The 23,506-nt window shown below is 41.5% G+C and overlaps 1 protein-coding gene across 1 annotated transcript; it reads right to left on the bottom strand.

The window, feature by feature from the left end:
• Positions 1-2,123: 2,123 nt before the first annotated feature.
• On the bottom strand, positions 2,124-22,361 carry LOC126232752 (piggyBac transposable element-derived protein 3-like). Its single transcript, XM_049942818.1, has 3 exons — positions 22,098-22,361; positions 20,531-22,009; positions 2,124-2,276 (listed from the first exon to the last, which is right to left on the bottom strand). Exons 1-3 carry the CDS (start codon positions 22,359-22,361, stop codon positions 2,124-2,126), a joined length of 1,896 nt encoding a protein of 631 aa, XP_049798775.1.
• Between the last annotated feature and the right edge of the window lie 1,145 nt (positions 22,362-23,506).

Here is a 23,506-nt window from a genome sequence, read left to right on the forward strand (position 1 = left end):
CACACACACACATATATATATATATATATATATATATATATATATATATATATATATATATATATATATATATATATATAGTGGCCGTGCGGTTCTAGGCTCTTCAGTCTGGAACCGCGTGACCGCTAAGGTCGCAGGTTCGAATCCTGCCTCGGCGATGGATGTGTGTGATGTCCTTAGGTTAGATAGGTTTAAGTAGTTCTAAGTTCTAGGGGACTGATGACCACAGATGTTGTTAAGAGGACACAGTCGTGAGGGAACTCCCATAACGAATCAATGCTAAAACGAGCAAACGTCAGCTACACTTTCTGAAGTAACTAACGGAGATAAAGATCTGAAACTTTTACAGTGTACAGCTGAAACATCATTCTCAAATCACATAAAAATGGTTAATGTATTTTATATATTTAATGAGTAATCATTTTTTTGTTCTATAAGACAAAAAATTAAAACTTTTCTAAACACCTTGGAGCTTGTAAATCTGTTCTTTTTATCACTACTGGTCTATTTTTTATCTAATTAATCATCGTTGTATTAACAAGAGATACTGCAAGTCTGATGTCTGTAGAGTCACAGTTTTTGAGAAAAGTGTACCAGAAGGACAAAAAATGTAGTTTTGAGAAAAATGGTATTAAAGTTTTACATGCAAGAAAGTAATGTACAATGTCATACAGACACACTTTTAAACCATTCCAGGGCTGTACTGTGGCTCAGCTTCTTGATCTTTATCTTCTTTTCTTTGATCTTCTGGCTATCCTGGCCTCCTTGGTAGTATTTCCTGCAGAAATATTAGCATAAGGGATACGGTCCATGTCAATTTTTTCAGTCCCCTTTCAGTATTGATTCCATCCTTTGTTCCCAAGAGTCTTAATACATCAGTCTTCTTTGACACACCAGCATTGAAGCACATCACTGCATCATGAACACCAAACGAAAACAGTTTAAGGTAGCCATGTCCAAATGACAGAATTCAAACTTTCATTTGGATTTTTAGTTTTTCCATGGAGACACTTTTTCAAGAGCTCTTGTTGGCTAAGGTCTCTGAAAATGGGTTTCACAGCTAGCAGGATTTTTTCTGGAATTTAATGTTTGTGCTTATAGCTGGAAGATGTAGCTGGGTTGTTGAATTTGCACCAGCTGTCAGGTCCCCGTGGGCAAAGATTATGTTGTGATTCCTCATCTGTTGAAATTTTATGAAAGAATATAGCCCAGATGGCTCTCCTCATTGCTTCTACATTGTTGCAGTTATTTCTAATGGCCATACCATAATAAGTCTGGATCCTGTCTATTTCAGCCTTTGTCAGGCCCCCTTTACCACCTAACTTTTTTTCCTTACATATCTTTAGAAGTCGTGATCCCATTCTTTACTGTACATGTCCTATACATTCCAGTTTATTAATTTTGACTCTAGGCCCACTTTCTGATAAGCCTTACTGTCCCCGTCCCCAAGATAGTCTGCATAGAGGATACCTCTTGATTGCGTAGACCTTTTGAAAATGTTAGCAACACCAGCCACTTCCATGCCTCCACTAGAACCATCATAGTCCTTTTTGCACACATGTTGTATAGTGGGATTTTTGCTAAAGATGTCACAGAACTTAGTAATAATTTCAATATCCAGAACCTTCCCGGTATCAAAAGAAGTTGCTGACAATGCCATTTAGGGACGTATGCCCACGTTTCTGCCAAATGCCATCAAAACCAGCCGAAATTTGCATTGGGTCAGATTTCATATCATTCAACTGAACTGCTTCTATGGCTGCTTTCAACATTGTAGATTCACTTACCTCAGCTACAACTGCACCAATAGTCTTGTTGCAAACATCAAACTTTCTTGGAGGTGGAGGAATGTTCATCACTGCACAAAGAACAGCACCTGCACTTCGCCCTTTTCCAATAGATCTAAGTGCATACACTAATCTTATATTGTTTTCATACAATCTGCTTCTTGTTACGTGGGATGACATTGTATTGGCAGTACAGCTACATTCGAAACATGTCAAAACTAAATTTCAAACAATTCCCTTTGTTTTCACCACATCTTCGTGCAAAGTAAAGTTTCCACCACAGTTTTTTACAATTTGTGTGTTTTTCGATAAGTTCACGTAATAACCTCATGGAGATCAGAATGTTTGTGTCAGTAACAACAGAAACACTGTCACACCACATATTGCATTGTCACGCATTTGAGAGGCACTTGGAAAACCAGCTGCACCTAGAAGCTTCTTGCTTGAAGCACTGACACTCGCACTGACTTCACTTTCAATATTACACTCCTGGAAATTGAAATAAGAACACCGTGAATTCATTGTCCCAGGAAGGGGAAACTTTATTGACACATTCCTGGGGTCAGATACATCACATGATCACACTGACAGAACCACAGGCACATAGACACAGGCAACAGAGCATGCACAATGTCGGCACTAGTACAGTGTATATCCACCTTTCGCAGCAATGCAGGCTGCTATTCTCCCATGGAGACGATCGTAGAGATGCTGGATGTAGTCCTGTGGAACGGCTTGCCATGCCATTTCCACCTGGCGCCTCAGTTGGACCAGCGTTCGTGCTGGACGTGCAGACCGCGTGAGACGACGCTTCATCCAGTCCCAAACATGCTCAATGGGGGACAGATCCGGAGATCTTGCTGGCCAGGGTAGTTGACTTACACCTTCTAGAGCACGTTGGGTGGCACGGGATACATGCGGACGTGCATTGTCCTGTTGGAACAGCAAGTTCCCTTGCCGGTCTAGGAATGGTAGAACGATGGGTTCGATGACGGTTTGGATGTACCGTGCACTATTCAGTGTCCCCTCGACGATCACCAGTGGTGTACGGCCAGTGTAGGAGATCGCTCCCCACACCATGATGCCGGGTGTCGGCCCTGTGTGCCTCGGTCGTATGCAGTCCTGATTGTGGCGCTCACCTGCACGGCGCCAAACACGCATACGACCATCATTGTCACCAAGGCAGCAGCGACTCTCATCGCTGAAGACGACACGTCTCCATTCGTCCCTCCATTCACGCCTGTCGCGACACTACTGGAGGCGGGCTGCACGATGTTGGGGCGTGAGCGGAAGACGGCCTAACGGTGTGCGGGACCGTAGCCCAGCTTCATGGAGACGGTTGCGAATGGTCCTCGCCGATACCCCAGGAGCAACAGTGTCCCTAATTTGCTGGGAAGTGGCGGTGCGGTCCCCTACGGCACTGCGTAGGATCCTACGGTCTTGGCGTGCATCCGTGCGTCGCTGCGGTCCGGTCCCAGGTCGACGGGCACGTGCACCTTCCGCCTACCACTGGCGACAACATCGATGTACTGTGGAGACCTCACGCCCCACGTGTTGAGCAATTCGGCGGTACGTCCACCCGGCCTCCCGCATGCCCACTATACGCCCTCGCTCAAAGTCCGTCAACTGCACATACGGTTCACGTCCACGCTGTCGCGGCGCGGCATGCTACCAGTGTTAAAGACTGCGATGGAGCTCCGTATGCCACGGCAAACTGGCTGACACTGACGGCGGCGGTGCACAAATGCTGCGCAGCTAGCGCCATTCGACGGCCAACACCGCGGTTCCTGGTGTGTCCGCTGTGCCGTGCGTGTGATCATTGCTTGTACAGCCCTCTCGCAGTGTCCGGAGCAAGTATGGTGGGTCTGACACACCGGTGTCAATGTGTTCTTTTTTCCATTTCCAGGAGTGTATTTTCTGCCCTCTGTTCAAAACTAGCAGTTTCGCGGTTTATTTCTTCATATTTATTTCCACGAAACTTAGGCTTATATCCAAACTTCCTTATTCTACCCATTGTGTTATAACGTTTCACAAAATCATTACATTTGTATCACCAAAACGTAAACAACTAGGATGAAGAATCTGACAAACGATAGTCGACAATGCAAACAGGCTGGCAAACATCAGAATAACAATTCTCTCTTGGAACTCAAATAAAGAGTATTTATATCCGTGGAACATAAATTATTGTGGTACTATAGTCAATGCTGACTACTGCGCAAGACACAGCAAAAATGGACGTGGCGCTAGTTACCATGCCTCACGAACAAATTAATAACTCCGAATCTAATAATCAGATTTGTATGAAACAAACGGCATTTTGTAGCCAAATAATTGGAGCATAGATTAGGACTAAAAAAAACTCGATTTTTTTGAGCCTGTTCGCGACTGTGTCCCCTTAAGTCCCATAGTGCTCAGAGCCAATTGAAACATATACGCTAGCCGCAGAGGGCTTGCAGCCCTCTGCGGCTAGCGTGTGACACGGCAATATGTAAAGCAAAGAATTCCGATGCCTGAGAAACAGTGGGCTGTAATTGGATTTCGAATTTGGAGAGTTCGTCCACACATGGAGCACCGTCTCCTCCAGCATGAGAATACTAGACCACATACGAGCGCTGCTTCGTCTTCTACTATCCGACGCCTTGGGTTCCCTGTCATCGATCATCCTCCATACAGTCCCGACTTGGCCCAATCTGACTTCTGTCTGTTCGCAAACTTAAAGAACAACTTACAGGACAGTGATGAACCAGTGCAAGTAGAGGTGAGGTTGAGGCTCCGTCAACCGTCATACACGGTACCACCAAAATGGTCCGTTGAGTGGGAGAAATGTGTTCGTCGTCTGGGTGACTACGTTAAAAATAAATACGTGGACATGAAGAATGAAGATGTAGAATGTTAATAACGTCTGCTTTGTTTAAAAAAGCTTGAAGAGTTTTCACATAAAAATTTCCTAGGCTTTCTTTCCAGCAATGCATTCCGGATATATTTTGGGTAGTCAAACCCAACGGTTTCACTATGTATCAAGGGCGCTCATACACGGATGCCAGAGGGACCATCCAAACCACCCCCCCCCCCCTTATCCTAGTTCTCAGTGAATGGAAGTATTATAGGGTAGCAAGGTATTTTTCTTTCAGGAAACTGGTTCTCACCTCGGTATGGGGCAGGCTTTTAACAGGGTCGGAAATGGAATTCTTTAATGGGTATTGTCAAGTCGCCATTACTTTTCGAAAATATTAAAAATACTCCACATCGTCAGCTGCAGAGCGCTCCTCCCCCCTCCCCTCTACAAACTATCGCGTGGGCGGTCTTGCTCTGTAGATGCGGTAGATGTGCTGGTAGGTATTAGTGCACTTGCAGATCTCGTGTGAGCGGCAGTTTTGGTTATCTGCGGTCGCTTGTTTTCCGTTGCTGTCCGGACGCAACCGTGCCCCATGTAAGGCGTGACACGAGGGCGTGTAATCCGCGGTGTTTGTGTACAGGGCGCGTGGCAGCGGCTAATCCCTTAGTGCGGACAATGCGGCCACCTGGTGCCGGTAGCGGCAGCTAATGGCTGGCTGTCTGGCCGCAGTCATACAGAGCCGCCGTTGTTCCCACGGCGCGCGCGCCGCGTGGTGTCCGCCGCAACAATGCGGCCCCATTACCGGGCACGCGCGCGCACGCGTGACACAACACGGCCCATTACTGGGCAGATCACCCGGCGGGCTCCCTCCCCCGTACTCAAGCTAGCGCGGTTGCTGCATCATACACGCCACAGTATTCCCCTCGATTTTTCGAAACCATTCAGCAATCGAGTAAACGCTTCCTCGCCGTGGCGTCTTGGTAAAGAAGACTCCTGCGATCCTGTTCTTTAACCCACTGGCTTACACACCCAGCTCACATCCGGCCGCAGGTTTCAATTCTGTCATTACATTGCCGGCTGTAAGACAGGCCTAGCAGCTATAGCTTCTTCTGTTTCTTCTTAATAGATATCATTGGAAAGCTGAGAAATCGATCATTTAGTGGTGTATAGCACCATTTCTTTCGATATTTTCCGAGTTATTGTTTTCAGGTTTTGTTAAGTTTCTCGTTTCCCCAATCCCATCAAGAAAACACCCTCTCTAAATCTATTGAAAACTGTGGTAAAAATTGAGATAATTAACTATAAGATTTGAGTTCTAAACATAAAGTTTAAGATGTAACCGCTCATTCCTTTTTTCATAAAATAAACGAACTGTGGAGTTTCATACACCTCTAAGTATGATACTTATGCTGTGCAAAATTCATCGAAGGATCTCCCTTACATATGAAGTGTACCTATAGCAACAAATGCAGCCAATAGTAAGTGAAAAAATGATGAAATTTCACATGTTAGAAAAATTTATTTTCTTATGTTTTTGAACCTCCACTGCCATGAGTGTGAATCCTGAATCCTTCCTGGTCATGCTGACAAAATTTTATGATAAATGAAAAGCACCAGTTTGCTTTTGTTCTACAATATTACTTTTATTGTTAACCGGTTTTCGGCTTACAAGGCCGTGTTCAGACTATTACTGAGTATTATCACCAAAGAAGTTACAATGTTTGCACACAATGTCTGAAGATGGCCTTGTAAGCCGGAAACCGGTTAACAAAAAATGGTTCAAATGGCTCTGAGCACTATGGGACTCAACTGCTGCGGTCATTAGTCCCCTAGAACTTAGAACTACTTAAACCTAACTAACCTAAGGACATCACACACATCCATGCCCGAGGCAGGATTCGAACCTGCGACCGTAGCAGTCGCACGGTTCCGGACTGCGCGCCTAGAACCGCGAGACCACCGCGGCCAAAAACCGGTTAACAATAAAAGTAATATTGTAGAACAAAAGCAAACTGGTGCTTTTCGTTTATTATAATGTTGTTCTACCATGAACCGACGGAAGATTCTGTAAACATAAAATTTTATTAATTTATTTGTACAAATATACACAGTGGAAATTAAAATATCCCATGTGCTTCTCCTGCTCCAAGTCGGCCCGTTAACTCTATTAAAACACCCTTTTTCTTTCCTGACCATACGCTTGTCATGTTCTGTCTGTGATTACACAAATAAAAACTTAAGTATTTGTGAATGCGTAGTAAGACAAAAATGAAAGATACATGTTCGCTCAGAAATGATACCAACTTGTAAAAGTTCACCACATCGAACGAACTCACTCTTGACAGACAGCGCACTTAAATTTACGTAACAACAAATATTACAGAAATTATTTCTGTTATCTTCATAGTAATGTCCTGCAACCTTTTAGAAACGGCGAAGATGAAAAACAAAAAAAAATGCATACAGCAGAACACGAATCCTTTACAGTTCCACTTTCGACTTCGGAAAGTATTGCTTCAACCAACTTCGCTATGTTGAAACTCCGCTTTTGGCGACCCCGTATTTTCTGTTACGGTCTCCTGAGTGCTTTAATCGCCGAAATGTTATTAATTGACATTTAACTATAATAAATCTTAACAAGAACGACACTTTTTCTTGAATCTTGTTTGTTGCTTTGAAACGGCTTACTCTCATAACACTCGAACTATAAAGCGAAAGTAACTAGATATGAAAATTTCTTAACCACAATATGACGTTTCCCACCATTTTCTTGCAACACATCGTACCAATAACGATTCGTTCTCTAGATAATCAATGTGCTGGTGCTTTAGAACAACATATATTAATAGGGTTTAACAAATAACACCGAATATGGGCTTCTACTGAACACGACAAATATAATGCTGCGTCTGGCGTCCTGACTGTGAAGCACGGAACTTTCTTGCTTCGTGTTGGTTCTATTTTAAGTGGCACGTTGCTGAAATGTGACAGAACTTGTTTTGTGTTTCACGTGACGAAATTGCTCCTCAACGTGAAATAGCATAAAGTGACGTCAGGAAACTCGTAGAGCGCCACATTAAACGTTAGGTAACTAGTCACGTGTGCTGACGGCTTTAGCTGCTGATTGTGAGTAACAATTAAAATATCCATGATTAGGATACAAAACGAATTTTCTACTTTGAGTGTCGCACTGGTACGGCAGCCAGGATGAGCATCCTGGTGACCGTTTCTACAAGGGAGAGTTCTGTGACAGGCGAAAGAAAAAGGAAAGCTGAAGAGGGATGAAGAATGAGAATAAGAAGGGAACGGATTGGGGGGGTACTAAAATGCAAACGGGGGCGAGATTTGCGAAAGGAAATAATGAGGAGATCCAGACTGTGCGGTTTCGTGGTCTTTACGATTTAGGAAGTGACGTCAGCATGGTGATTCCGCCCACAAATATCTTAGAGGCGGTTTTTGCATCCGTCAAAGCAGGCCACAACAGCGGGGGAAGCTGTGGTCGGAAATACAACTGTGCAAAATTAGTCGGAGTTAGTCGTGGCTTCTCCAACCGTTTTGTAATAAGAAGATCCCTTCACATTCGATCCGGGCTTAGGACTGGCTGTGCACTTACGTATGTTTAGATATATTTTTATTTTTAGTCTGATTAAAACACGAAATGTCAAATTGATGATAGTGAAATGAGCAGCAGTGACTTTGTAACGTATGTGCAACTAACACGTGTGTAGCTGCAATAAATATTGCCTATTTTCGTCTGTGAAACTGGACGCGACAAGCAACCTGAGCTATCAGTAAACGGAATCTCAGCTGCATAAGACTGTGTGTGTGTCGTATGAGTGTCAGTTTCACTGTCATTTAAGCCCTCAGTAGATCATTGGATGAAAAACTTAAAACTAACATTTTGATAAGCTACCTGACTGCGTATTTGAATATGAAATAAAAAGAAGTTTGCTTAGGTCCTGTTAACCACTAAATAACTTTTGAGAAGGCATTTCATTAATTAAGCCTATTCAAAACTTCAGACTCATCATGAACAAGTATTAATAATGACAATGACATATGTGCCAATAATAGCTGAGTGCCAGATTAATAAATTATTTCAGTTTCAAAGTTAGTTAAGTAACCACATTATAATATTTAAATGTGGAGAATGATGATTATTATTATTTGGAGGATAAGGAGGCTTCTTTAACTGACAAGCAAAACATGGGATTATTGCAAACTCGGCCTAACAAAAAAAATGGGTTCAAATGGCTCTGAGCACTATGGGACTCAACTGCTGAGGTCATAAGTCCCCTAGAACTTAGAACTACTTAAACCTAACTAACCTAAGGACATCACACACATCCATGCCCGAGGCAGGATTCGAACCTGCGACCGTAGCAGTCGCGCGGCTCCGGACTGAGCGCCTAGAACCGCTCGGCCTAACAATCACGAGTCTAACCCTGCAATTACTTTTGCGCTATGCTTGCGAATTTTCCCTTGAATTCCATCTTCAAGCGTAGTCAAGCTATCTAAATCTCTCCTGGCTATATAAATGAAATCAGACCTTGAGTGTGGTAAGACCTGCTATCACCGACATGAGGGCAGCGTGACACGTCTTTGTCTGCGAACTCGCGACCGACACTACAGCTTCCAGTCTGACAGACCTCGTCTCTCAACAATGTTTAGAATTGCGATCTCATGTTTCGCCCTCAGATTGTTGTTATCGATATCTGAGTGCTTACGCTATGCAAAGAATAGCGTTAAGTTGGATGTATTGTTTTATGTAATGGAGAGTTCTGACACATTCCTTACAACATTTGTAGTCCTGCTTGTCACAAATGTTGGTCTGCTTTTCCCAATGTGTCGCTATTTCCGAGTGTCTGGCTAAGCAAGAACCTAAGAACCTCACTTAAATTGGCGAGAGTTAAACTGTTCGGTCAGATGGAAGTGCCGCGATACCTGAGTCACCTACAATAGGATCTCAAACGCCACAGTCGTAAAGTTAACGGAACGAATTCGACTGTGTTAATCAACAAACCTACCTTCCGCTGCTACAGTAGACGCTTGTTTCTTGACTTGAGTTAGTGGTTGCATTCACTGTCGCATATTCTCCATTTTTTTGTTTTGTTTGTTACTCCATGTTTGAAATCATACAATAAGGATTTTTGAAATGCGTGCCCTTTACTTGGTTGTAAAGTCCTGTTGATCTCAATAAAGGAATAAACAGGCTTAGCACTTGAATGTTAAACGAAAAGAACTGTGATGTCAGCGGAGTGGATTGTAAAAGGGGGGGGGGGGAGGGGAGTGCGCGAAGTCGAAGTTAGTCCTGGACTTCAGAGATCCTACTGGAGGGTCATCTCCTTACGGAAAGACTGTGATAAGCACATTGTATTCAGTACTCCCAGGCGTTCTAATCAAGATGGCAACATATGGGATGTCCCATCAATCCTCCTCCTGTGGTGAGTTGCATGAAGCTAAACTTTTCGTTTCGTTTCGTGTCTCCAACATACTCAGTTCTCCTTTTTTATGGTGCCTAGTCGTTATGACTTTTTATCTTCAAGGTAAAGAACCATATCCCTGACCATATGATATGCCCATGCGATCTTTAGCATGCGATGCTACATCTAAATTTCTAGCACTTTCAGCCTGCTCAGGAAGGAGGCTTTAATTGACCAAGATTCTATTCCACATAGCCGCACTGACGACACATAGCCATTGTGTGTAATGCCAACAGTGAACTACGGATGAGGTAGTGTTAGGGCATGGGGGTGCAATTGGTTAGGGTGTGGTCCCCATACTGCGATTAAGAAAACGCTAAATGTGAAACAGTATGAACACATGTTGCAGTATCGTGTACTGCGTACAGTAGAGGAACATTTCCGAGCCGATGACTGTTTGTATGGTAATGCACTCTGTCATAAAGCGGTATGAATCTAAGCCTAAGCCCAATGGAACTACTCTGGGATGACTTCAACGTCGATTTCACTGCAGGCTCCAGTGTCCTACATCACTATCTTCTCTGGTTTCTGTTTTTGCGGAAGAGTGGCCTGCTATTCTTCCACAGACAGACATATCATTGAAAGTTTCCCTAGCAGAGTTCAAGCCGATATACACACTGCTTATTCAAAAATGGTTCAAATAGCTCTGAGCACTACGGGACTTAACATCTGAGGTGATGAGTCCCCTAGAACTTATAACTACTTAAACCTAACTAACCTAAGGACATCACACACATCCATGCCCGAGGCAGGATTCGAACCTGTGACCGTAGCGGTGACCCCTGTTTCGTTACTGTTGTGTATTATATTTATTGGAACTGGGATTTAAATCGAAGCGATTTCGACAGAGGTGTTTGAATATAAAGCTTTACGTCCGATGATAACATTGAAATTAAGTGTATACATGAAATGTATTCGCAATTGCAAATATCGACAACCATCAACTGCACAAAGGAATGACGACAATGAGAATTCGTGCCGGACCGGGACCCGAACCCGCAATTCTCACTTATCGCGAACGGTCGCCTTACCATAGGCTATTCGAGCACGATTCACGACCACACCCAAACTTTCATATGTCGTCAACCATGTGTCTACAACTTGCAATCGAACGTTCCTTACGTATTTTCTCTTACAGGAGAGACATTTTAATTGAAAGTCGCTTGCCCGGTGAATAAGCTACAAGCGCGAAATCCGCGTTGGAGACCCCGTCCAGCACAAATTTTCATTGTAGTCATTCCATTATACAGCTCATGGTTGTCCACATTCGCAGCTGCGAATACGTTTCACGTAATTCGTAACAAGAGGGGTACTGCAATATCGTATACAGCTTTACGTCCGGAATAACATTTAAATTGTGTCGTACGTCTTTGCTTATGAAGGTTTAAGCTGCCTATTCCTGACGTTTCGGTTTTAGTTCAGTGGAGGTCTAAATGTACGTGTGTGTAGCTTCCATAACGGAATATTTCCAGTAACTCTTTTGGTTAATCCTATTTGCGACGAATCCGATCGTCAGTCACGTAATATCGTAGGTCTTTTAGGAGGTAGGATAGACAGTTAAAAGTTTCAGAGCTATGAGTAAATATTCCGTTTTGAGTCACAAGTTGTGACGTCTTCTTCAGAACTGTTTCGCGTAATATCCCTAATGTTGCTGTTTCCGTTACGCTGTGTCTGCCACCTTGGAGGGAACCCTTTCGCCACCTCCTCGATACGACCCTGTTTACAGCTTTTCCGCCTAAGGCCTTGTTTAAAAAATATTTCTAAATTGTTCATTTAGACAATCAACATCTTTTTAATACAGTGTACACCTGTACATTTGCTGTTCTGGCACCGCTAGAGTCGCAGGTTCGAATCCTGCCTCGGGCATGGATGTGTGTGATGTCCTTAGGTTAGTTAGGTTTAATTAGTTCTAAGTTCTAGGCGACTGATGACCTCAGAAGTTAAGTCGCATAGTGCTCAGAGCCATTTGAACCATTTTTTTGTTCTGGCACGCCATATCATTAAATGGCATCTGCACAAATAAGGCAATCATCATCATCATAATCATCATCTTGACAGTTTCCAGCCGCAGGCTGAGATCTATTCCGAACATAAGCCTCGCCATGTAATCCTGTTTTCCCAACATCTTCCTGTGTTCAGTCAGGTCTAGTCCTCTTTTTTCAACACATTCGACACCTTTCATCCATCTATCCCTCCGCCTTCCTCTTGGTCGTTTCTTTCCCATCTCCAGTTCATGTATCTTGATGGAAACCTTCTTGCTTTCCATTCTCTCTAAGCCAGTGGTCGTCAAACGTTTTTGCTCAAGGGCCAAAACTAACAATATCATGTGGCACCTCGGGCCACAAATTTCCAGGTCTTTTTATTACCTGGCAAACCACGTAAATAGTTTTTTATGAACCTCCAATAGACTAGCTATATTAAAGAAGCGCGACGTTTACCACTGACTTTTTAGCACTTATCGTTAAAGTCGATACCACTTGGACCACGACGTGTAGAATGTTCTCTGTTGGAGATGGTTGCCACCCACAATGACCCGTAAATTGTAACACTGTAATTGCCCGACAAAATGTTGCTGCGTTGTCTTTGTGCACAGATGGTTAATAACAGCAAATGGACTTGTACTTAAATGTATGGTGTAACATGAGACAAGATCACAATTTTTTTCTACATGTTTTGAAAGTCGTTTTTCTTCAACTCACTCAGCAGCCTTAATTTTATTTCATACTAGATGAGGTACCTGGCATTGGTTAGATATGTATTTATTCCAATCTTATATTATTCTCTCTCTTCCTTCCCTCACTCTCTGTCGTCCATCTCGACTTTCCCCTCACTCACCATCTCTTCACCCCTTTAACCGTCCATTTCATATTCCCCTCGTATGTGTCTATGTCCTCCTCCCCCTTCTCCCTCCACATTACCATACCCTGCCCCAATAAGACGTTGCCTTTGCTTATCCCACAATATTTCTTTACATATTGAAAATAATGTGTGTGTCAGCGTGGTTTAGGAGGAGAAGTGGAGCATAAACACACACACACACACACACATATATATATATATATATATATATATATATATATATATATATATATATATATATATATATATATATATATATATATCCAACGCGCTTTCATTTAAGATTGATCCAATAGCAGATAATTGGTATGAGGCACATGCACCCATTTGTTGTCAGCACTGAGAAACAAACAAGAAAACATTTCCATTATTACGTCGCCTCCCACCGCAACGACAAATCTATCTGCCCCTGTACCAAGTGGCACCTGTAAAGGTGATAGAACAACTTTATGCGCTGCTACTTATAATTCTTCCAGTATATTTTTCATTTGATGAAGGGGACAGGTACAGCCGACAGCTACAAACCATTTATTCTTTACCGGATTTGGATATATATCATTTATCGTCCTTCAGAAACTGTAAACATTAACACCTGTTAAAATGTAATAGAACTTTCGGAAACAAACCACTCGCAACTGTCGGATGTATGTAACTCCTTCGCCAAATAACATTGCTGTGCAGTTGGTGACAACAATAAGCCATGTTTATTATACGGAAATTCTGCAGTACAGGGAAAAAGATTTTTAAATACCCGTCCGCCGGTTTGACAACTGTTAGATTATTAGGAATACATTCATAGGAGATATTCAAGTAGTTGTGTCAACAATTACATTTTTAGTCAGTCTTCACAGGAGTTGGGTGTTAAGACCGACTGGAATAATCGTAGTGGTAGCATGAGTCAATGATGATATGTGCCATTCACAGACTTTCAGAGAATGACTGTGACCATGTTTACGAGTGTTGAAAACTGCATAAAGTGATGCTGATCAAATTTCAATAAATTGGAAAATAGCATACAGTGCATCTGACTAATTCATTCCAGTTTAATTATCTCTGTTAAAATAAAATTCACTTGACTTGCATAATCTTACAATATTCACGTAGCTAGGCAGGAGCATATGAAGTGTGAAGGAAAGGGAGGGAATTATTAGTAATTTTGAGCTACTACCAAAAACAAATCTGTGATCAGTGTATCTTGATCCTGAAATTTATTTTAAAGTACTTTCATGCAAGATGAGACAGATGTATTATTAGAATATTGTATTACTTTATTCAAATGGCCACAAAATCTTTATTATAATTGCATTAATCTCAAACTTTCAAAAATGTAGAAATAAATAAGAAATTTAAAAAATAAGAAGAGGACATATGCACTACACATGCAACAGGCTATATAAGAAAGCTACAGGTCTCTTATTGAATCGGGTTTTTATTCATTGTAACTGCGAAACAAACGTAAATACAAATATATACAATTTTTCGTTAATGTTACTTGTGATGTTGAACTTGGCTATGTCGTCTATATTTGCCTCGTTTGGGCTGCACGCAATCCTCATTGCGTCTTCTAAATGACTGGACAACCGATTACGATATTTATTTTTCAGGTACTTCATTTTTGAAAATGAAGCTTCACTAATGTAAGTTGAAGGAAATAGTGTTAAAATGAACTGTGCACAGCTCGTAAATTTTTATAACTGTTAGACACACATTTCCAAAATTCAGTGTACTGTTGTGTTTCACGATGTTCTATAAACAGAGCTTTAAGCTGTATGTCATGCTGAAGTTCGATTATTACATTTAGCAAATTAGTTTCAGGAAATCCAGATTGGTAGAATAATTTGAGATCATCATGTCCAACATGCCAAGGGTTCTCTATGAGAATGAAACAGCTTCGAATATGTCAGACATTTGCAGATCTGTTTTTTATTTCTTCCAAATAGGCCTCCAAATATTGTTTCATGTTTTGGTAAATAGTTTCGGCGATAGTTAAGCCTGATTGGAGCATAGCAACAGCTGAAAAATTAGACAGATCTTTTACTTCGAGTTCATTTATATATAATTGCAGTTTGACTTCAAATGCAAATATTTTGTTAGTCATTTGCCCAATTATCTCGTTTGGTCCTTGTAATTCCAAGTGTGGTGAATTTTTGTGTAATATCGGTCAAAAAGCTGTAAGTATCCATCATTCATCATCATCAAGTTCAAGATAATGTTTTCCACTTTGGTAAGAATAAAATAATTACAGATTTCAAATTGACAAACCGTTCCAACACTTTTCCTTTGCTTAGCCATCTGACAGCAGTATGTGAGAGAACATCACTGTAACAAGCTTGCAGTTCCTGCAGACGTTCTTTAAATTTTCGGTGATTAAGTTCACATGAAATTTATAACGTTTATAACCTTTTTGCATAACATTCTTTAATTTGATATTTGAAATTTGACATGCCAAACTTTCTCGATGCAGTAAGCAGTGAATGGAGAGTAAATTTGTCAAATTCCCTTCCTTCTTAATCAGTGCTATCAAACCGCTGTTGACGCCCGTCTTTGCGGACAACCATCTGTACATACTGATATTAATTTGCTCATAGATAAGTCATTTTCTTACAAATTCTTTAATTGCATCCACAAAATCACATCTTTTTGTGTGACCTTTCATGGTTATAATTGCTAAAAAATCTTCCTCTATTACCCCATCATTTGTGCAGCAACACACAAATAATGAAAACTGAGCCATCGAAGCTAAATCTGTACTGGAATCACATGCAAGACTTAAGTATTTGCATAGTTCAATTTTATTAATTACTGCCTCAAATATATATTTTGAAATATCTTCTGTACGACGTCGACAGGTAGATTATGAAAGTGTGAACTTATTTATTTCAGCTGATATTTGTTTACTGTTGGGGAAATTTTGAAACAAAGTTTCAGAAACGGTCATCATACATTGCTTCACTAATTCAGCACCAGTGAAAGCTTTCATATTTTTTGCCAGAATATTACATACTTGGTATGATGCTCTTGTGACAGCCTCACTTTGTACAACTGCTGCTAACATAACGTTTTGTTGACGACGAATGGTAGGTTTCAGATGTGCATTTTTTTCCCCTTTCTTTTATCTGAATCCAAAGGAAAAGCTACTGTAAATGAATTGTGCTTACTTGTGTAGTGGCTTCAGTCCCACAATCGTATCTTGGCTTAAGCAAGTAGCAGTCCTTTCCTTGTGTCCACTTATAAAGCAAAATTCTTCTTCCCATATTTCTTGGAAACTTCTTTTCTCTTCGCATATTTTCCACTTAGTCATTGTTCTTGAGGGCACATCAGATATTATTTATTCCACTAATAATTATATCACCAAATATGAGCACAAATACACTCAGTACGCGACGAACGCTCAGGGGCACCGAACCTTAGTTCACGACTAACACACTGACATGACAAAGCTAACAATGAGGCGGCTGCGGGACAAACGCGGCGCGTTTGAGGTACGGTTCACATTGTTGGCTAGCAGGCTGCTCACACTTTTAGCGCTGCGGAACACCGGCAAGAGGCGCCTTAAATGAAAGTGGTGGATGGTTTTCAGTTACCTAATAACATCCCCCATGAACCATGGACCTTGCCGTTGGTGGGGCTTGGGTGCCTCAGCGATACAGATGGCCGTACCGTAGGTGCAACCACAGCGGAGGGGCATCTGTTGAGAGGCCAGACAAACATGTGGTTCCTGAAGAGAGGCAGCAGCCTTTTCAGTAGTTGCAGGGGCAACAGTCTGGATGATTGACTGATCTGGCCTTGTAACATTAACCAAAACGGCCTTGCTGTGCTGGTACTGCGAACGGCTGAAAGCAAGGGGAAACTACAGCCGTAATTTTTCCCGAGGACATGCAGCTTTACTGTATGATTAAATGATGATGGCGTCCTCTTGGGTAAAATATTCCGGAGGTAAAATAGTCCCTCATTCGGATCTCCGGGCGGGGACTACACACGAGGACGTCGTTATCAGGAGAAAGAAAACTGGCATTCTACGGATCGGAGCGTGGAATGTCAGATCCCTTAATCGGGCAGGTAGGTTAGAAAATTTAAAAAGGGAAATGGATGGGTTAAAGTTAGATATAGTGGGAATTAGTGAAGTTCGGTGGCAGGAGGAACACGACTTTTGGTCCGGTGATTACAGGGTTATAAATACAAAATCAAATAGGGGTAATGCAGGAGTAGGTTTAATAATGAATAAAAAAATAGGAGTGCGGGTTAGCTACTACAAACAGCATAGTGAACGCATTATTGTGGCCAAGATAGACACAAAGCCCATGCCTACTACAGTAGTACAAGTTTATATGCCAACTAGCTCTGCAGATGATGAAGAAAGTGATGAAATGTATGACGAGATAAAAGAAATTATTCAGGTAGTGAAGGGAGACGAAAATTTAATAGTCATGGGTGACTGGAATTCGTCAGTAGGAAAAGGGAGAGAAGGAAACATAGTAGGTGAATATGGATTGGGGGGGGGGGGGGGGGGAAGAAATGAAAGAGGGAGCCGCCTTGTAGAATTTTGCACAGAGCATAACTTAATCATAGCTAACACTTGGTTCAAGAATCATAAAAGAAGGTTGTATACCTGGAAGAATCCTGGAGATACTAATAGGCATCAGATAGATTATATAATGGTAAGATAGAGATTTAGGAACCAGGTTTTAAATTGTAAGACATTTCCAGGGGCAGATGTGGATTCTGACCACAATCTATTGGTTATGAACTGCAGATTGAAACTGAAGAAACTGCAAAAAGGTGGGAATTTAAGGAGATAGGACCTGGATAAACTGAAAGAACCAGAGGTTGTAGAGAGTTTCAGGGAGAGCATAAGGGAACAATTGACAGGAATGGGGGAAAGAAATACAGTAGAAGAAGAATGGGTAGCTCTGAGGGATGAAGTAGTGAAGGCAACAGACGATCAAGTAGGTAAAAAGACGAGGGCTAATAGAATTCCTTGGGTAACAGAAGAAATATTGAATTTAATTGATGAAAGGAGAAAATATAAAAATGCAGTAAATGAAGCAGGCAAAAGGGAATACAAACGTCTCAAAAATGAGATTGACACAAAGTGCAAAATGGCTAAGCAGGGATGGCTAGAGGACAAATGTAAGGATGTAGAGGCTTGTCTCACTAGGGGTAAGATAGATACTGCCTACAGGAAAATTAAAGAGACCTTGGGAGAGAAGAACCACTTGTATGAATATCAAGAGCTCAGGTGGCAACCCAGTTCTAAGCAAAGAAGGGAAGGCAGAAAGGTGGAAGGAGTATATAGAGGGTTTATACAAGGGCGATGTACTTGAGGACAATATTATGGAAATGGAAGAGGATGTAGATGAAGATGAAATGGGAGATAAGATACTGCGTGAAGAGTTTGACAGAGCACTGAAGGACCTGAGTCGAAACAAGGCCCCGGGAGTAGACAACATTCCATTAGAACTACTGATGGCCTTGGGAGAGCCAGTCATGACAAAACTCTACCATCTGGTGAGCACGATGTATGAGACAGGCGAAATACCCACAGACTTCAAGAAGAATATAATAATTCCAATCCCAAAGAAAGCAGGTGTTGACAGATGTGAAAATTACCGAACTATCAGTTTAATAAGTCACAGCTGCAAAATACTAACGCGAATTCTTTACAGACGAATGGAAAAAACTGGGAGAAGCGGACCTCGGGGAAGATCAGTTTGGATTCCGTAGAAATGTTGGAACACGTGAGGCAATACTAACCTTACGACTTATCTTAGAAGAAAGATTAAGAAAAGGCAAACCTACGTTTCTAGCATTTGTAGACTTAGAGAAAGCTTTTGACAACGTTAACTGGAATACTCTCTTTCAAGTTCTGAAGGTGGCAGGGGTAAAATACAGGGAGCGAAAGGCTATTTACAATTTGTACAGAAACCAGATGGCAGTTATAAGAGTCGAGGGGCATGAAAGGGAAGCAGTGGTTGGGAAAGGAGTGAGACAGGGTTGTAGCCTCTCCCCGATGTTATTCAATCTGTATATTGAGCAAGCAGTAAAGGAAACAAAAGAAAAATTCGGAGTAGGTATTAAAATTCATGGAGAAGAAGTAAAAACTTTTGAGGTTCGCCGATGACATTGTAATTCTGTCAGAGACAGCAAAGGACTTGGAAGAGCAGTTGAACGGAATGGACAGTGTCTTGAAAGGAGGATATAAGATGAACACCAACAAAAGCAAAACGAGGATAATGGAATGTAGTCTAACTAAATCGGGTGATGCTGAGGGGATTAGATTAGGAAATGAGACACTTAAAGTAGTAAAGGAGTTTTGCTATTTAGGGAGTAAAATAACTGATGATGGTCGAAGTAGAGAGGATATAAAATGTAGACTGGCAATGGCAAGGAAATCGTTTCTGAAGAAGAGAAATTTGTTAACATCGAGTATAGATTTAAGTGTCAGGAAGTCGTTTCTGAAAGTATTTGTATGGAGCGTAGCCATGTATGGAAGTGAAACATGGACGATAACCAGTTTGGACAAGAAGAGAATAGAAGCTTTCGAAATGTGGTGCTACAGAAGAATGCTGAAGATAAGATGGGTAGATCACGTAACTAATGAGGAGGTATTGAATAGGATTGGGGAGAAGAGAAGTTTGTGGCACAACTTGACTAGAAGAAGGGATCGGTTGGTAGGACATGTTTTGAGGCATCAAGGGATCACAAATTTAGCATTGGAGGGCAGCGTGGAGGGTAAAAACCGTAGAGGGAGACCAAGAGATCAATATGGTTCAAATGGCTCTGAGCACTATGGGACTCAACTGCTGAGGTCATTAGTCCCCTAGAACTTAGAACTAGTTAAACCTAACTAACCTAAGGACATCACAAACAGCCATGCCCGAGGCAGGATTCGAACCTGCGACCGTAGCGGTCTTGCGGTTCCAGACTGCAGCGCCTTTAACCCTTTCTTTACCGAATTTCGAAGTTTTGAGAAAAAAAAATATCTGAATTCGTTTTTACACTTATTTAGGTGCATAAATGTAAAATATGATGTAATCTTTTTTTAATATGTTTTATTCCAAAAAAATTTTTGATGTTGCTTTTAAGCAACAGTGGTTCTTACAGGTAGTGACATCATAGAAAGAAAATTCAATAAACATGGGTTCATGTAAGCAAAATATTGGTTTATACATCACATTTTATAGCTTAGAAGTCTATGCACAGCATTTTTATTATTGACAATGTGGTGATGACTAATTTTCCTTCAAGTAATTAACAAATTCAGCTCTGTGTATTAGTAAAAATTTGAATTTTTTGTACTGCAAACATTTCACTGTTTTACTTTCACGTACCTCATCAGACATCAGTGTGTGTTGTATCTTTGCCTTATGAAGTTATTATATTCCATGAAAGATGTGGAAACACTTCTTATTTACTGTGAGACACAGATGCACTTTACACTTGGTGCAAAAAATTTGTGTAGTAGACTTAATGCAAACTTTACATCGACCTTTCTTCTCTACCATATCTGCAAAGTGTTCGAACCCATCAAAACGCACATCCATAACTGGAGCTGCACATACGGTCCTTTTTGCTGCAGGAGTCCTTGTCAACATTTCAGAACTTGGTCTTCCTCTCTTCTTTTGGGAACCTGATTTCCCCGCAAGCAGTAGACTTGCAGCAATATTAGCTTGGAACTGCAGGAGTGACATCTTTGAGGTTTTGCCACGTTGGACCATATGACGACGGTGGAGTAGCCATCCATTGACAACTGCTACAGACAAACACCAGTACACAATGCGCATATACCACTTCCGTGACCTCAAGTTGATACGGTATAGTTCTATCAACATGTCAGCAAGGTCCACGCCCCCCATATGTTTGTTGTACTTTTCCACTATGTAAGGTCTAGGTACATCAATGAATTTCTTTTCAGATGCAGAATAGCGTCTACATGTTGCCAAGGGCTCAACACAAGCATATGTTGACACGAAATTTATGCACTTTCTGTCAAACCAGCGTACTAAAGCTACATTGTTTGTTGTCTCCACTCTCCAGTCACAGGAGCCACGTCCAGTTTTCTTGAGCTCCGCTTCAGTTTTCAAGGGACATTTTCCCAACCTGTCTGTCCTGATAGTGCCACAGAATTCAATGCCCCTTTCTTTCAGGGCAATTGCTAATGGTATAGAAGAAAACCAACTATCAGCAAACACTTTGAAATGCTGTTTCTCTGGCAATGTTTCCGTCAATGCCAAAACAATATCCCCAGACAAACCTAATCCTCTATCACTGCAGGTGTTTTTGCCAACATAAATTTCAAAATCATACATCATGCCTGAAGCACCAGCTCTTGTAAAAGATTTGTAGCCCCACTTGTGAGGCTTATTTCTTATGTACTGTTTCAAACCACTTCTACCCTTGAATGGTATTATCTGTTCATCAACAGCTTGGTATTCTTCTGGAGGGAGTGTCTTCAATGATGACTGCAATGCAGATAAAAGTGGGCGAATCTTGAAGAGTTTGTCACGATTACTATTAGCTTCTGGCAAGTCTTGATTATTGACAACATGAAAATACCGCAGTAGCTGGAAGAAGCGAGTTCTGCTCATCACATCAGCTATTGGTGAATACCTACACTCATTCGACCAGTATAAATGAATGGAAGGCATTTTGATTATGCCCATGTGCAGTAAAATACCAACAAACTGCTCCATTTCATTTTTGCTCGTCTGCAAAGAAACTGAATCTTTCTGCAAAGCATAGATATTAGATTGCTCAGCAATGAGTTCAAATATGTCATCATTCATAAATATTTTATAATATTGCAAAGGTGTCATTTCCTCTACTGGTGGTGGTGGAAGTGATCCTTTCCATTCTGTGTCTTGTACCACAAAATCACTTTTTCTAAATTTATAATCACTACGTTTACATCGATGTTTTACTTGCTGCTGCTGCTGCTGCTCCTGCTCACGTGTAGATGGTGCTCCTGCATTTGTATTGTTGTCGCTTACATCTGATTTTGGCTGAGAATCAATAACTTTACCACTCCTGACTGCATCATCCTGAAATTTAAAGACATTGACGTCTAAAATACGTAATTATACTTATATGTACTTTCTCAATATTGTTACTTCTGTTAGTGGTCCCTACCTTTGGAAATTCATATTCTGTCTCTTGCTCCTCTCTACTTGCCGAAGTTTCACCTCCATCCTCCTTTTCCACCATCTGAATGAAATTCATGACAGCTGCTTCGGAAATAGCTTGAGAACTTTCATCAATTTCGACAGTTTCATCTTTATCTTCATCCCCAACATCTGATATATCCCCATCAGGGACATCAATGTATGCATTGAACTCATTATCGGGTAAATTCATAATATATTCTAGGTCAGCATCAGTCAAAAAGCCAGACATAGTGACGCAATATTTAAAAAGTGTCTAGAATGTGATGTTATACCTGCAAAGCAAAATTTCAAACACCTACATCAATAGATTTGTAAAGCGAGGCATTATATTACGGAATTTCCACTCAATTCCACTGTTGCTTTGAAGCAACATAAGGTTTTTCGCAGTTTATCTTATCTGGAAATCATTATGCAAGTCAAATATATGATGTACTTATGCAGGAAGGATTGTCACAACACACGATAATTATTTGACTGTTAACTAAAGTGTAAAACTTACGTATTTTACACGTTTTTTATCATCAATTCGTCACAATGAAGACTCCAGCAACTAGTCACGCTCAACAATTGTTTCCGTCTTCCCGCGCGTTAGCTCCTGCCATCTGTTGTCAGGAACAGTTACTACTGGCATGGAGCTTCAAGTAAACAGTGGCAAAGAGTAGTTAAAATCGGTTTGATGCAAAATACATCTATGGAAAGACGATGTTTCTTATAAGCTACGCTGGTAAAGAAAGGGTTAACCGCACGGCCACTTCGGCCGGCTCAAGAGATCAATACACTAAGCAGATTCAGAAGGATGTAGGTTGCAGTAGGTACTGGGAGATGAAGAAGCTTGCACAGGATAGAGTAGCATGGAGAGCTGCATCAAACCAGTCTCAGGACTGAAGACCACAACAACAACAAATAACTTCCCCGACTTTAATCACAATTCTTCGTAGTTTCCGTAAACAAAACACCGCTACTCCAGACAAGTAGATACCTAATGCTACCCGTGCGATGCCGAGGAGGGTCGCGGGCCGCACGAAAACATGATCTGGGCCGCAGTTTGACGACCACTGCGTCTAAGCGCACATACCATAGTAGCCTTGATATTTCTACCCTGCTCAGGAAGGGGTTCCTCTTTCACTGTTTCCCGTAGCCTTTCATTCCTCATTCTGTCTCTCCAAGTGCGTGTGAACGAGTGCGGCAGTCCCTGTTGCGATGTGTGAAAGCGTACATTGCATCCTATGGAGGCCACTTCGAACATGTGTTGTGACGTGGATGCGATGTAGCTCTGCACTGTGTCCCGCGACGATTTGTTGCACGCACGCCGTCCATTTCCAGACACATGTTCACAGAACTTCTTTTTCATACAGTTCCAGTCAGGAATCGGTC

Source organism: Schistocerca nitens, chromosome 1, assembly GCF_023898315.1.
Source record: "Schistocerca nitens isolate TAMUIC-IGC-003100 chromosome 1, iqSchNite1.1, whole genome shotgun sequence".
Taxonomy (NCBI): Eukaryota; Metazoa; Arthropoda; class Insecta; order Orthoptera; family Acrididae; genus Schistocerca; species Schistocerca nitens.